Source organism: Sphaeramia orbicularis, chromosome 8 (assembly GCF_902148855.1).
Source record: "Sphaeramia orbicularis chromosome 8, fSphaOr1.1, whole genome shotgun sequence".
Lineage (NCBI taxonomy): Eukaryota > Metazoa > Chordata > Actinopteri > Kurtiformes > Apogonidae > Sphaeramia > Sphaeramia orbicularis.
Window position 1 is genome coordinate 27,093,765 of NC_043964.1, and position 13,929 is coordinate 27,107,693.

General features: G+C 40.3%; 1 protein-coding gene across 1 annotated transcript; it reads left to right on the top strand.

Annotated features, from left to right (window-relative positions):
• Positions 1-1,782: 1,782 nt before the first annotated feature.
• Positions 1,783-13,702, top strand: map2k6 (mitogen-activated protein kinase kinase 6). Its single transcript, XM_030141944.1, has 12 exons — positions 1,783-2,138; positions 5,775-5,844; positions 7,198-7,246; positions 7,326-7,439; positions 7,665-7,784; positions 8,361-8,477; positions 9,518-9,569; positions 9,679-9,806; positions 10,500-10,577; positions 10,760-10,899; positions 11,549-11,594; positions 11,763-13,702. The coding sequence occupies exons 1-12, from the start codon at positions 2,120-2,122 to the stop codon at positions 11,838-11,840; spliced, it is 1,011 nt and encodes a 336-aa protein (XP_029997804.1). The 5' UTR covers positions 1,783-2,119; the 3' UTR covers positions 11,841-13,702.
• Positions 13,703-13,929: the final 227 nt, after the last annotated feature.

The window sequence follows — 13,929 nt, forward strand, 5'->3', positions numbered from 1 at the left end:
CCTCATATCTGTGCAGCCTGCTGTCTCCAGCTCATTGTGTTCACCTCTGGCTTTTCTACATGGATTCCATACGGAACTTGGCAGAGCAGCTTTCTCCTGTTCTGTTCCCTGGTCCTGGAACCACTTTCAGAACTCATTACAACTTCCTGGACTCATTTCCTTGGGTGAATTCAAGGCTCTTTTAACACATAAATTATTCTGATTGTGCACTTATTATACTGAAATTGTGTTATAATTTTGTTGTGTTGTTATCCCCAGTGGGCTCTATGCACAGCCCCACGACTTCCTGAACTTCAGGTGGCTCCTTTATTTCCTGTTTTTCATTACTGGACACACTGATTAATCCAGGTGTGCCTAATTAATCAGTAGTCACAACAAGAAGCAGCAGCAGACACACCTGGGTTAATCAGTGTGTCCAGTAATGAAAGGCAGGAAATAGATGACCCACCTGAAGTTCAGGAAGTAGTGGGGCTGTGCAGAGAGCCCACTGATTTATTATTGTTATAGCTTTAAACTGGACATTGCACTGCACACAGGCACATTTTTACACATGCACCTTATAAATATATAACAGTGTTCCTTTTGTTTATCTGACTTATTTATGTATATGTATATGTTTTTAAATTTTTACACTTTTTCTATTGAAACTGGATGCAGGTACAAAACACATTTCACTGTGCATTGTACTGTGTAGAATTGTATATGTAACAAATAAAGATTATCTTATCTTATCTTATCTTATCTTGTTGTTGCATCAGTTCAACCTCAGGATCAGGTATCCTAAAGGTGTCCAAACACCAAAAAGTGACTTCCTCGTAAAATCAAGGTAAAATACATACATACAAACAAACATACATATATACATGCATGCATACACACATGCATACATACATACATGTATAAATAAATAAATAGATACAAACAAACAAACATACATACATACATACATACATACATACATATATACATACATACAAACATACATACATACATACATTAAAGCATACAAACATACATACATACATTAAAGCATACAAACATACATATATACAAACATACATGCATACAAACACACACACATACATACAAACATACATACATACATTAAAGCATACAAACATACATATATACAAACATACATACATACAAACACACACATACATACAAACATACATACATACATTAAAGCATACAAACATACATATATACAAACATACATGCATACAAACATATATACAAACATACATACACACATACATACATACACACAAACATACATACATACACACACACACATACATACATACATACACTAACAACAGGCTTCTATTATTGGTGTATACATACTGATCATAGAGGCGCTCAAAAGTACTATGAAACTTTAATGAGGCTGTGTCATCTGCTCTGACTCACGTTTTCCCTTGAAATCAATGAGCGGGACGTGAGATAAGACTCAGTCCTGATCCTCCTACCCCCAGCTCATACATGTGTGAACAGAGTTTCGTTTGAATTATCTTGCGCCGAAAGTGCAGCCATCACTCCTTAAAGGCAAAGCCGACAGACCTAAAACAGTCGGCAAAAATCTAATACCTTAAGACCCGCCTTTTTTGATGCAGAACCAATCATCTGCCACATATTTTGAGTAGCATTATAACAATCCAATCATCTTTCAAAGCTAATGCTGGCTAATTCGGCTATCCCTTTAAAACCGTTTACGTTTGATTTGTAATCCTTGCACGATGCTAACTACATTTCCCATCGTGCTTCACACTTAGCAGGAAATACGTTATTACGTCGCTGGAACCTTCAGCTGTTAGACTTTGGCCACCCTAAAAGTGCAGGTTTTGTTAGCAAACTAATTCGAACTGTATAACTCGCACCGAGTGATTTTAAAGTCGTGCATTCGTCTGCTAATCGATCTTTGAACGCGTGAGCGAGGATTTGAAGCACTTTGGCTGCACGAAGAAGCGCATTTGGATATATATTTTTAATCGCTGCTAGTTTTTGCACGACAAGCCAGCGATCCTGAGCGGGTGTAAGGGTAGATGCAGGGAGGGAGGGAGTAAAAAAAGGCAAAAGTCTTTGTGCTTCCCTTCCCCTTCATCAAAGCAAAGGGGAAATGTCTCTGTCTAAAGGAGGTAAGTGTTTTTTCTCACGCAGCCGTTTGCGAAAATAGTCATGCATTTATTTTAAACAACGAGCTGCAGTTTGCGAGGAAGTAGTTTGGCTAGCCGTGTTTGAGAAATGTAACCTTGCCAGGTGGAAAGCTGCATGTATGAGAGCAGGAAAAGAAGCTAACCAGCATGTCTTCCTTGCTTTCTAGCAGGGAACACAATACCTTACAGGAGGTATTCATCACCGACCTAGTGTTTACTACTGGACTGAGGAAGAGTTAAATAAGGGGATGTTTTAGCTCAATTGCTGTACTCGCGTTGCATTCGTGTTAAGTTCCCGTGTTGTTAGCTAACAGCCTTTTAGGACAATAAAGGACTTCGGCCAAGCTGCAGTTAACATCCAACTTGTCCCCCAGATGGAAACATCTCTGGGTTTAGTTTGTTTCTTTGGGTAAAGTAAAGCAGTGAGACTACAGGTGTTTGTATTTTTCGGCCTCATGACTCATCGATTATGTTGGGTCCTTTAGGTTTGGACAGTGTGTTGGCGCAAACAGAATTTTAGCACCGCGCATGTTTAGATGCATTTTTTTCCCATAACAGAAATACCTTTATTATTATTAGTATTATTAGTATTATTTTTAACGGGCCGTGATGCCAAGGAGCCGCGGTGCTATTACACAGCAGCTTCCGCCACTCAGCCTGTGAATGTGTTGTGTAATTACAGTCCACTGATGAATAAAATACACACCTTGGAAAAATCAAGGTCCTTCCTTTGCGTCACACACACACACACGGCGTGATGATGATGTCAATTTACATTTCAAGTTCACCGCTTGTGCTGTTACACAATCATACTAGCGTTACCATGGTCAGGAGTACACACTGTTTTGAGAGGGCTGTGTAGATTGGCTGGGTGCTGCTCAGGCAATCACAGCCTTTGGCCTACCATGGCATGTTTTGACTTGCACCACCAATACCTAGTGCAGCCGCTCTTTGTTGACAGTTCACTGGCTGCAAGCAGATACTCCAGAGCTGCTACACTGGTTCTGTGCTGTTATTATTGTATGCACCAAAGCAGGCCTGAGGTGCTTTTTGTGTAAGTGTTTTTTTTTTTTTTCTTCTCTCTCTCTGCCCACTGCAAAGAGTTGTACTTTTCCTGGTCAAAGGGGGAGTGGGCCTAAGTGCATAGTTGTGCTGTTCATGATATTGCTGAGGCATGTTTGGAGATTGGGCTCTCCCTAACAGTACTGATAGGGTGGTGTGGAAGATTATCTGTGCATGAGTCATCATTGTCTGTATATGGACCCACTCCGAGGCTCCAACTTCCTGATGGTGACTCGCCACATAGCTATTGACACTTCTGATCCCATACACAATCCAGAAATTCTTGTTCACATTACCTACGTATTACCATGCTTTGAATATTTTCCTCCAAACATCACAGTGATTCTAACATTTATAGAGTTCCCTCTTAAGTGCACAGGCCTTGGCTTGGAATGCACTGCAACTGTAAGACGGTGTCTTGTGACATATTTAGATTGCATTAAGTTTGCAGTGCACACCTTAATTTAATTGCAATATTTCTTTAATGTATCCATGACTGCAGCTTGAATGACAAGTGCAGGTATTATTAATCTGCACCACACCCTTAAATGTCCCTCTGAGGTTCTGAGAAAGCGGTATCTTTGTACATGTGCTGGTTTGCCTCCGTGTGCTTTATCTGCAGCTGTGGCTAATGTCCTAGAATTGTTGAGTCCTATCAGGCCAAATTTGAGGATCAGGATCATGCTGCATGAAGTTGAAATGAAGCTGGCCTCAACTGACAGGGACAGCGAGCAGCATGTGGGCCAAGTGAAGTGACATCATATTTCCCAAAGGGTCCTGACAGTTGTTGTGTTTTGAGCGGATGTGTCCAGTCTGACAGGCTGTGAGTCATATCCCACCCTGCAGCCTTGGCCACCAGGTCACTGAACACACCACTTACTGGATCCCCTAACGGGCCTGTTACCTGAGAGGGGCTAGTATTTTGAGGTCATTATTCCATTACAGTAAGCACATCCAGCAAAATCCAAGCATAATAATTAAAAACTTAATGTGTAAATCATAATTGCGGCACCTTTCCTGCAGCTGCAAGGCATTGTTAAATGCAGCTAAGGGAAAACACATTGTTACGGCTGCCTGGCATGGCAGATGTTTTTGTGCTGCAGCCTTGTGTGTGTTACCCTAGATTTGTTGCCTGAACAAAAGGCTGTCTTATTTGTCAGGTCATCAGAAGGCAGTGAGTGCTCTGTTCTTGGGCCCTCGCAGAGGAAAAGCGAAATCTATTTTTGACTGAGCATGTGTGAGTAAATCACACCTCAATCACTCCTTACCACATGAGACTGTCATAGTCTGTCCAGTCACTGCAGGCTTAATGCAGCACTAACTGGACCTGCCCAGTGATTTCGTTAAGGCCTCTGAATCAAAGTTGAACTAAACTTCCCTTCCAGCTTAATGTAGCACAGAGGGGTTTACCCAATCACACTTCCTCTAAGCTAGAGTGGTGTGACTCACTAAACTGCAAATGCAAATCTACAGTAATAATTGAAGAGTAAAACTGACTTGTTAGAAGTTTTAAAGAGTATTTTCACGATTAGAGTGGCATGCTGTACAATTGAATTTCCAGAGAACTGAGGGGAGATGATTATATTACCCAGGTCGAGCATTACATGCAGCAAGAACAGGAAATAACCAGCCAGGTCTGCACTGTCAACTGCACATCCAGCAGGTGAAAATCTGCTCTAGTCCTAGCACACAGAGATAAAGGTCAAGAAGAGTGTTTTGCTTTTCCTGTTGACCTTGCAGCAAGAACAAACATGCAGAATATGAACGTCCATGTGAAAAAAAGTTGAGCTGTTTTTCCTGCATAGTACTTGTAAGCCCAGTAGCTGTGTCATTCTGGCAGGGACTCGAAGCCTCTTGTGGGAAATCCCAGAGGCTGCTGGTAAACTGTGTTTATGAATGGATGGCTGTCACTGATTTAACACAGAAAGGCCCCAGAGCTGTACAGTTTACAGTACCGTAACATTTTAAATATTAACAAACTGTACCTTAACATAAGTTTATCAAAGTAATTTGATAATAATTATTCTTAACAGTGAAGAAAAAAGTAATGACAGGAAGAGAGGTTTTATTTCCCTGCATTCCCCCCACCCCCTTGTGTCCATTTGAGTCATCATACCAATGTCGATTAGTCATTTAGTCCACCTTCTCTGTGTAGCAGGGCCTCAGCTTTGAGAACACCTAATCTCCAGTTAGATAACAAATCACTGGCGATACTTTGAATCTGTGACAAATGCAAATTGATTGTTATCAGTAAAACACTCCTTTCCACCAGAATGGAATAAAACTCACACTATCATCAGGCCACTGCAGAGATAAAAAAAAAAAAAAAACAAAACAAGAAAAGTCCATTTAATTTGTGCTATAAACGATCTGTGTTAAGAGTTCTGTGGTGTGGAAAACCTCTGCTGTAATGGCACATGTACGAGTCCATTTGCTGTAGTGTTTTTGCAGAACCGTGCTAATCATACCAGTTTGTGGTTGCAGCTAAAAACAGCAATACGCAATACTAACCACTTTAAAAAGGTGGAGCTGATATTAACTTTCTCTTTGTCGCAGGGAAGAAGAAGAACCCTGGGCTGAAGCTGGCCAAAGAAGTGTTTGTGCCACCCCCACCAGCAGCAACAGCGTAAGGCTCCTTTTCATAACCAGATACTGGAGAGTAGAGACATCAGCCTGTCTCCACAGTACAGTTTACATGACAAAGGCATAGAGATTAAGTTGTCTGGCTTGCAGTTTGCAATAACAAAAGATTATTCGAGGGGGCAGGAAATGGTTGTTCTCTGGGAGGGTAAGGGTGACAGGGGTGTGTAGATGCTTCTTCCAAATCATCAGAAATTTGTTCTTATTCAGTGCCTTCATCACAGTGATCTTGACCAGGTATCAAAACAAAAGTCGATACAGATACATGAGCTGAAGTATTGACAGATACTAGCTAATTGTAGATGTCACTATGGGTGTGTATATTAGCCAGTAAATACCAAGAAACTGTAGCTAAAATATGTCACTGATGTAGTAGGCAAGTTTATTGTTTTATTGTCTTCTGAGTAAATATGCTTATTAAAATCTTTTATTTTACTGAAAACTTTAAGTACATATATAATATTCTGTGATATTTTGAAACTTATATTATTTTCCCCACTGGCCCATATATTAAGTTTCTGCAAGGACCATTTCACTGTCAAATGCTTCATTAGCAGCAGAGTTATATGCATACACCATAAAGAGTGTTACTTAAAGGGCTCATATTTTGCTAAACCCACTTTTATTAGTCTTTGGTACATTTATTTGTGTATTTGGACCCTAATAGTTCAACCAGTTTGAATTTGAACCCTCCATGTGCTGCAAAGCTATCTTTATATTCTTTTTGGCAAAAATCAAGTGGATTTCTACAACCCGTTTTAATTCCTGCTTAATTTGTTGCATCTATAACTAGTTAAATCATGACATTTACACATATAAGGTCAAGATTTTCGACCAACATTTCTCCGAGTACCCCTAAAATGTTCAGTTGATGGTTGTATTGACAAACACAAGTGGCTGAACGGTACAGAGCAACACAGCCAACAACCTGGAGGGGTGGAGTATGAAGTGGCTCATTTTCATTTAAAGGGTCAGCGCTCAAAACGACCTTTCTGGTGTCATTACTCAGAAATAGTGTTAAAGATGGACCTGTGGAGTTGAATTAATGTAGAATTTTGACTCAAGCAGAGCATTTACAGTTTATTTAGACCACAGGGAAATGTTTTAAAATGCATAATTCCATTTTTTTTTTTTTTAAAGCAAAATATCACTCCTTCAAGTAAGAGATAACCATGCTTTATTTGTGAAAGTTCATCTAATTTCTGATGTTTTTTTTTTTTTTTTTATGGATTGCTGTTATAAACTTGCCTAGTTTGTTTTTAGTATGCCTATGTCAATACTGTGATGTGAAAATGCATGTCTTTTGGGCGCAGATTAAATGTTTTTTTTTTCTCTGCAGGCCCCCTCGAGATCTTGACTCTAAAGCTTGTGTCACAATTGGAGATCAGGTACAACTCAGTTCATTTGAGGCCTGTTTTACCAAGCTGGATACACTTACAAATGCAATATCTTGCTTCTCCTGTCCAGAACTTTGTGGTGAAGGCAGATGACTTGGAGCAGATCGCAGAGCTGGGCAGGGGTGCGTATGGCGTGGTGGACAAGATGAGACATGTGCCCAGCGGTGTTATTATGGCTGTCAAGGTGAGCTGGCGAGCTGCTATTCAGGTTACCCGATACGACTTCTCTGTAAATGCAACGTGCTTTTAAAATAGTGCCATGACTCATCGACGTATGCAGCCTAAAATGCATAATGAGCATACTTTTTGGATAGATCTGTCAAATCTATGACACGTTACACTGAGCGAGGAGATGGGTAAGAGGACACAGGGTAACTACAGCTCAATCTGTGATGTTTCGTTTCGACAGAGGATTCGAGCCACAGTCAACACCCTGGAGCAGAAGAGGCTTCTGATGGACCTGGACATTTCCATGAGGACAGTGGACTGCTTCTACACTGTTACCTTCTATGGCGCCCTATTCAGAGAGGTGACGCCCAGTATCTAACATTTTATTACCCAATAGGCAAAGCGGGGCATTGTTGTTGCTCATTTCTGTCAGTGTCTATAACAAGTATAACTCATGAACAGATGCATCAAACCCCGTAGCTCATGATAAAGTGATCACAAAAGACTGCCTGAAATAAAATAAATCAGAAATGTTTAATTTATACACAACATGCATTCACAGTCAGCAGTGTTTGCCCTGTCAGATGGAGCCCTCAATACACAGACCATGCATTCATGCAAGTTGGCCAATCAGATAAAGCCCCAGCTCGCCATCAGCTGCCTATACATTAATATGGTATCTGCAATGTTCCTTTTTTTTTAAACAAAAGTCATACTGTTATTGCACTATGGAACAATGTTATCACATGTTGCAGATTTTCTTCATATTATGCAGGCATAGTTTGTCAGTGGCTGAATACGCTGAATATTCATCTAGGTGAAACTTTCAACAAAGCAGTTTGGGAAAAAATGGTTTTACCCAAAAGATGGGTATTTTTACACACACACTGAATATAGATTTCTCTCTGTATTTTGCAAATGTTTACCTGTTTTTCAGGGAGATGTTTGGATCTGTATGGAGCTGATGGACACCTCTCTGGATAAGTTTTACAAGAACGTTATTGAGAAAGGCAAGACCATCCCTGAGGATATCTTGGGCAAGATCACAGTAGCGGTACGTATCGCTCTATGGTTTCTGCTACACAAGAAGTAAAGCCAAGATGTCGGTGCATTTATGTGCAATTGTAAACATGAGCTTCATCTAAGCTATTGAACAATACTCGCTTTGTTCAGTCTGAGGCTATGTTTGTACATTTATAAAATGCCCCAAAAAAGCAATCTTATTACATTGTTGCCCATAAAGTTGGAATAATTTCACATTCCTCTTTTTATTCCTTTTTATACACTTTAGTAATAACCTTTGATCAGTTGCAGTGATTACATACTGAGCCCCAGTTACACTCAGTCTATTAAGAATAAATCATATTGTCACAATCATTTCATGAAAAAAGGTAAAAATATTATTGTTCTAACTAGTGCTGTATGATTTTGGCCAAAAAAAAAAAAATCCAGATTTTTCTTTCCTCTAAAAATTTGATTCTGATTTCAATTTGGGGCAGTGGTGGTATTTTAGCCGGCATGTCATTTTCGTGTGCAGCCTGCAATGCAACTCACTGCTCCTACTCTGGCGTGTGATGAAGTTTGAGGTTATGAAATAAGTTGCTGCTGTTTTTGACTGATACCGCCTTCAGGCTGAGTTTGCAGTGAGGAACGGTTTGGTCTTCATCGGAAACTTCGAAGCTGTACCAATTCCACACAGCCGCCTTGCTCTTGGTATTTTTACCCATGAGCTTCTCACTCTTCTTAGCAAACGGCATTTTTGTACTAGTGTGTGGAGACCAAAGACTGTGGAGACCGCTCTCACAGTTAGGGGGAGGAGCCTATGGTAGCCTGGAGACACGAGAGAGATGAAATTCAATTTGACTATTACCCTTTTTTTTTTTTAACATTGTCCTAATTAAATAATCTGATTTTGATTTAAAGTCAATTAATCGTGCAGCCCTAATTCCAATTTTATGGGCAACAGTGTCTTTAAGAAGCTGATAATAACACTAATGCTAGTATTGTTCTGGTTTTGTGTTAGTGCATGCATTCTTAAGATGAAAAGACTCCATATTTGTCATAATGTGTCTTTTTTTTTTCTCCACTCCACAGATTGTCAAGGCATTAGAGCATCTGCACAGAAACCTGTCAGTTATACACAGAGGTAATGAAAATCATTAGACCACTGTGCATTATTCTCAGCTTCCACTTGTTTTTCTACTAATGGCTACTATCATTTCTTTCATCATCCTCCCAACAATGTCCCTCTCCAGATGTGAAGCCCTCAAATGTTCTGATCAATGCTAAGGGCCAAGTGAAAATGTGCGACTTTGGCATCAGCGGACACCTGGTGGACTCTGTGGCCAAAACAATGGATGCGGGCTGCAAGCCCTACATGGCGGTAAGTGGGGACTGGAGAAGATCAGGACTGAGACTCCTGGTACTGGCCAGATGAGATTTCAGAGAGCATTCTCTAGTGTAGTTTACTAATGGACTCTAACGCTCAGAGAGGCCTGGTCCGTATCAGTGTCTGATGCATCTGAGACCCTCATTAACAGGAGCAAAACCAGAATCCCAACCTGGAGCATCATATCCTTTATGAAATATTTGAAAACAATTTGACTTTACAAAACTAGAAGTATTGATATTTACGTACTTTTCTCACACACTATGACTCTCCTCTAAATTCACATCTTAATTAATAATCTTGAAATTGTCCAAACAGAAGTTGGATGGGGAAGATTTATCAGGAATGGCATAAATATCCACAACATTTTCTTGAAATATATAAAGGAAATGCTGATAATAAGAGGCACCACTGGAAGTGAAACACCTTAAGGAGCAATGAGTCATTAAACGAGGACCAGTCAATCCTGTACAGTTGAAAATGATATGGAAATAATGATGAAATTTGACAGTTCTGTTAGTTTCATCTTGCTTTTTTTTTACACAAGTTAACTGCTATAAAAGTTAGCTGAAATAATTGCATTTAAGGTGATTATGTAGTAATACCAACAGGCCTAAACAGCACCCTGACTAATATTTGTTTGTTTTTTCTCTGTGTACTTACTTGTTATAATTCTTCTCTTTTCAGCCTGAGCGGATCAACCCTGACCTCAATCAGAAAGGCTACAGTGTCAAATCAGACATATGGAGTCTTGGCATCACAATGGTGAGTTGGTTTGTGGGTAGAAACCAGTTTGTAACAAAGCTGCTATGACTGAGAAAAAACACCCCATGAATGTCCTCAATCTTTTAGTTAAATGTATAGGAAAAGACCAACAACGAAGCCCAATATCATCAAATATTAAATTCAGGTCGACTGAAGCGTGCAATCCTGTGTGTTTTGCATAGATCGAGCTGGCCATTTTGAAATTCCCCTATGACTCATGGGGCACCCCGTTCCAGCAGCTCAAGCAGGTGGTGGACGAGCCGTCTCCACAGTTGCCCGCGGACCGTTTCTCCCCGGAGTTTGTAGACTTCATCTCCCAGTGGTGAGTGTGTGCAGACATTTACACTGGTTCTGCTCCTCAGACACCATATGATGCAGGAGGAGCTGCTCTTACGGCCAGCAGGGGTCAGTGTTCACCCTGTGATTACTGAAAAAGCCAAGGCTGCTGCACTACCCCCTTCAGCTCCATTAGGACCAAGTCTGTCCACTTGTGTTACTTTTTATGCATGAAGTTCTGCTGCATACATACTGTAAAGTGTAGATGCAGGGTGTCTGCAGGTCCTGAAAAAGTAGTCAGTTTTGTAAATATTAGGCCACAGAAATTATTGAATAGTCTTACTTTTGGATTTGTGACGTCTTAAATGACTCAAACAATTTATCTCATATAATTTGTCTTTTATTGTCTTTTTGGTGCATTTTTATTCATTTGTCTTTAATTTAAGTGAAACTTTTCTGCTATCAAGTCGTTTTCATATGTTATGAAACATTAAGTTTACTACTGTGTCTTTTTACTGAACTTGTTGGCAAAAAGTAGATGAACTTCACAGGACCACATACTACTTACTTTTTTTGTTTTAATGTAATATAATGTTGAATGAGAAAAAGTTTGATGCAAACGTCTCTTCAGTGTCTTTGAAGATATTAAATATGTTATGTGTGTAATTATCTCACTTTTGTCTTTATATTAACAGCCTAAGAAAGAAGCCAAATGAAAGACCAGCTTATACAGAATTGATGGTGAGTTAGTTTATTCATTTATTTATTTTTTTGTCGCTCATCTTTTGCTTCGGTTTGTGTTTTTGTCCACAAGAGGCCACACTCACCCATTTGATTCCCAAGATTTCTGTCCCAACAACACAACAGTAACATATTTCTAACCGTGCTCGTGTCTTTCTTTTGATGCAGGATCATCCGTTTTTCACCCTGCATGACTCCAAAGACACAGACGTGGCCAGTTTTGTCAAGGACATCCTGGATGACTGATGGACTCCTCCCCATCAGGGTGGGCTGGACCTCAAGCGAACCGACAGCCTCCCCTTTTTTTTTTAAACTCACTGGAATGAAAAACTCTGATGCACCCGCATACAACAGGGGGTGACCCAAAGACTGACAGCGCCACTGGAGTGGAAGAGTGGCGGTAACATGAACTTGTACGGCCAAACCCAACTGGAGAGGTTTAATTCACCAAGCTTCCTCTGTGTGCAGTTACAACATAACGAATATGAACTGAACGTGTTTTGTTGTTTCATTCTGTTCTTTTGTTGTTTTTTTTGCCCCCATCCCGCCTTTCTGAACGGACAGAGCCAGCCATTATTCATTTGTGACACATTTTATGAATACTTTGAATTTCATCTGCAAAATCATCAGTTAATGTGTATGTTGTTGTGTACTGAAAGCTATATTTGCATATGCGTTTGTATGTTATCTCATACAGAGTTTTGATACTGTATATCTTCGACAAGTGTGAATTTTACCAGACTAGGGCCTTATTTATCAGATCCCACCAGACGAACAGTTTGACCTGGTTCTGTTTCTCGCCCTGAGGTGACTGATCAGTGCCATGTTTGCAGTTGTTGCGGGTCGGGCCACGGGAGGCTCCAGGGCCGAGGCATGACATGCCACACAGTGGCAATGAAATGTTAAAGGTCACTCCCTGGACTTGAGTTGCAAATCATTCCTTGATCTCTTGGCATTGTGAGGGAGGAATGTAAGGCGACCTAAATCATTTGAACCCGGAGTGATCTAAAGCACAGCCCCTCATGCAGTGACCCCTCACTCAGCATTTGCTTCTTTTCTCTTGGGTATTAAATAGTCAGCTCTAGTGCTACCATTGTTACTACCTGGAAGTATTCAGGGGTGTTTTATTTGTGCCATTTTGGAAATTGTTCAATGAATTACTGCATTAATTGTTTTGCATTTTGATTTTATTTCTTCATCTATCCTCACGTTTGCTTACATTTCTTAATTTTGGAGTCAGCAAAGTCTTTACACCAGAAACATACACTTCATATCTCTTTTTTCCTCCAGAGACCTTATTATGCCTTACACAGACAGTATGTTAGGGAAGTAATTTATGTGTTGAAGATGTAAATACTATCTCCTTTTTTAATGTACCAAGGCACTGTCATAAGTTGACAGTGTAGCTGAGTGGTAGAGTGGTTGGTTTTAGTTAGTTTTAATGCAGTGTGACACATTTATGTACACACAGACACACACACACACGCAGGGCCAGCTGACTATCGTACACCTATTTTGGATTGATGGCCGTCAAGCTCCACCGCTCAGGTTTCTGCGCTCTCCTTCAGGTAGAGACGGCCCCTTTTATGTCTCTCCAGGTCGTACTCTCCTTGAATGCTGGAACCAGAAACTCTTCAGTCCCTGGTTGGCAGCCACTATCTCTTCTGTCTGACCATACTATGCAGAGCCCCTTGCCATGTGGCAGTTTCCCCGCTCCAAGTGTTCAGAGAGACTGGCGACAGTGAAGATGGTGAAGATGACTGCCATGCCCATATTCATGTGTAGCACTCAGCGCCTCCTCGGTTTACACTGTAGTGCGACCTTTATTAGAAGTCAGTGAGTTAGGAGTATTTATGATTGTGAAAAATAAGGGAAAGCTAGCAACACCGCAAAGAAGCTGCTGTTGTTTTTATTTTATTCTATTTTTTTTTTTTACTGGCCTCCTTTGGATGGCCATTCCCTTGGTGTGTAAGTTTTTACGCTGATCACAATGAGAATGGAACACTTGCTCTACCTCTTACTCCTTTACTCTATGTGCCACCTTTTCAATAGGTGGAAATGACAGACTTGAACTATGGAAAGACAAAAAATAAAGGCTTTGACGTTCACTGTGTGTTTATAACTTTTACTTCATAAGTAACTCCAACTTCTCAATTGAAATCAATCTGTGTTATCCACAGTAATGTGCAGAAACATGAAAAGACCACACATAAGAATAGATTAATGAGGTAAAGCCTGATGTTTTTCATTCCTCTGTGCAATAGTGCTCCATTGTTGTCCAAGAAATCTATCAAAACCACATAATTGAGCTCCATTAGTAAAACTAATACAGGCA

Coding starts and splice junctions, on each gene's coding strand:
- map2k6 (XM_030141944.1), top strand. Junction 9,570..9,678: donor CCTGTCAGTTATACACAGAG/GTAATGAAAATC, acceptor GTCCCTCTCCAG/ATGTGAAGCCCTCAAATGTT. Junction 10,900..11,548: donor GTAGACTTCATCTCCCAGTG/GTGAGTGTGTGC, acceptor TTATATTAACAG/CCTAAGAAAGAAGCCAAATG.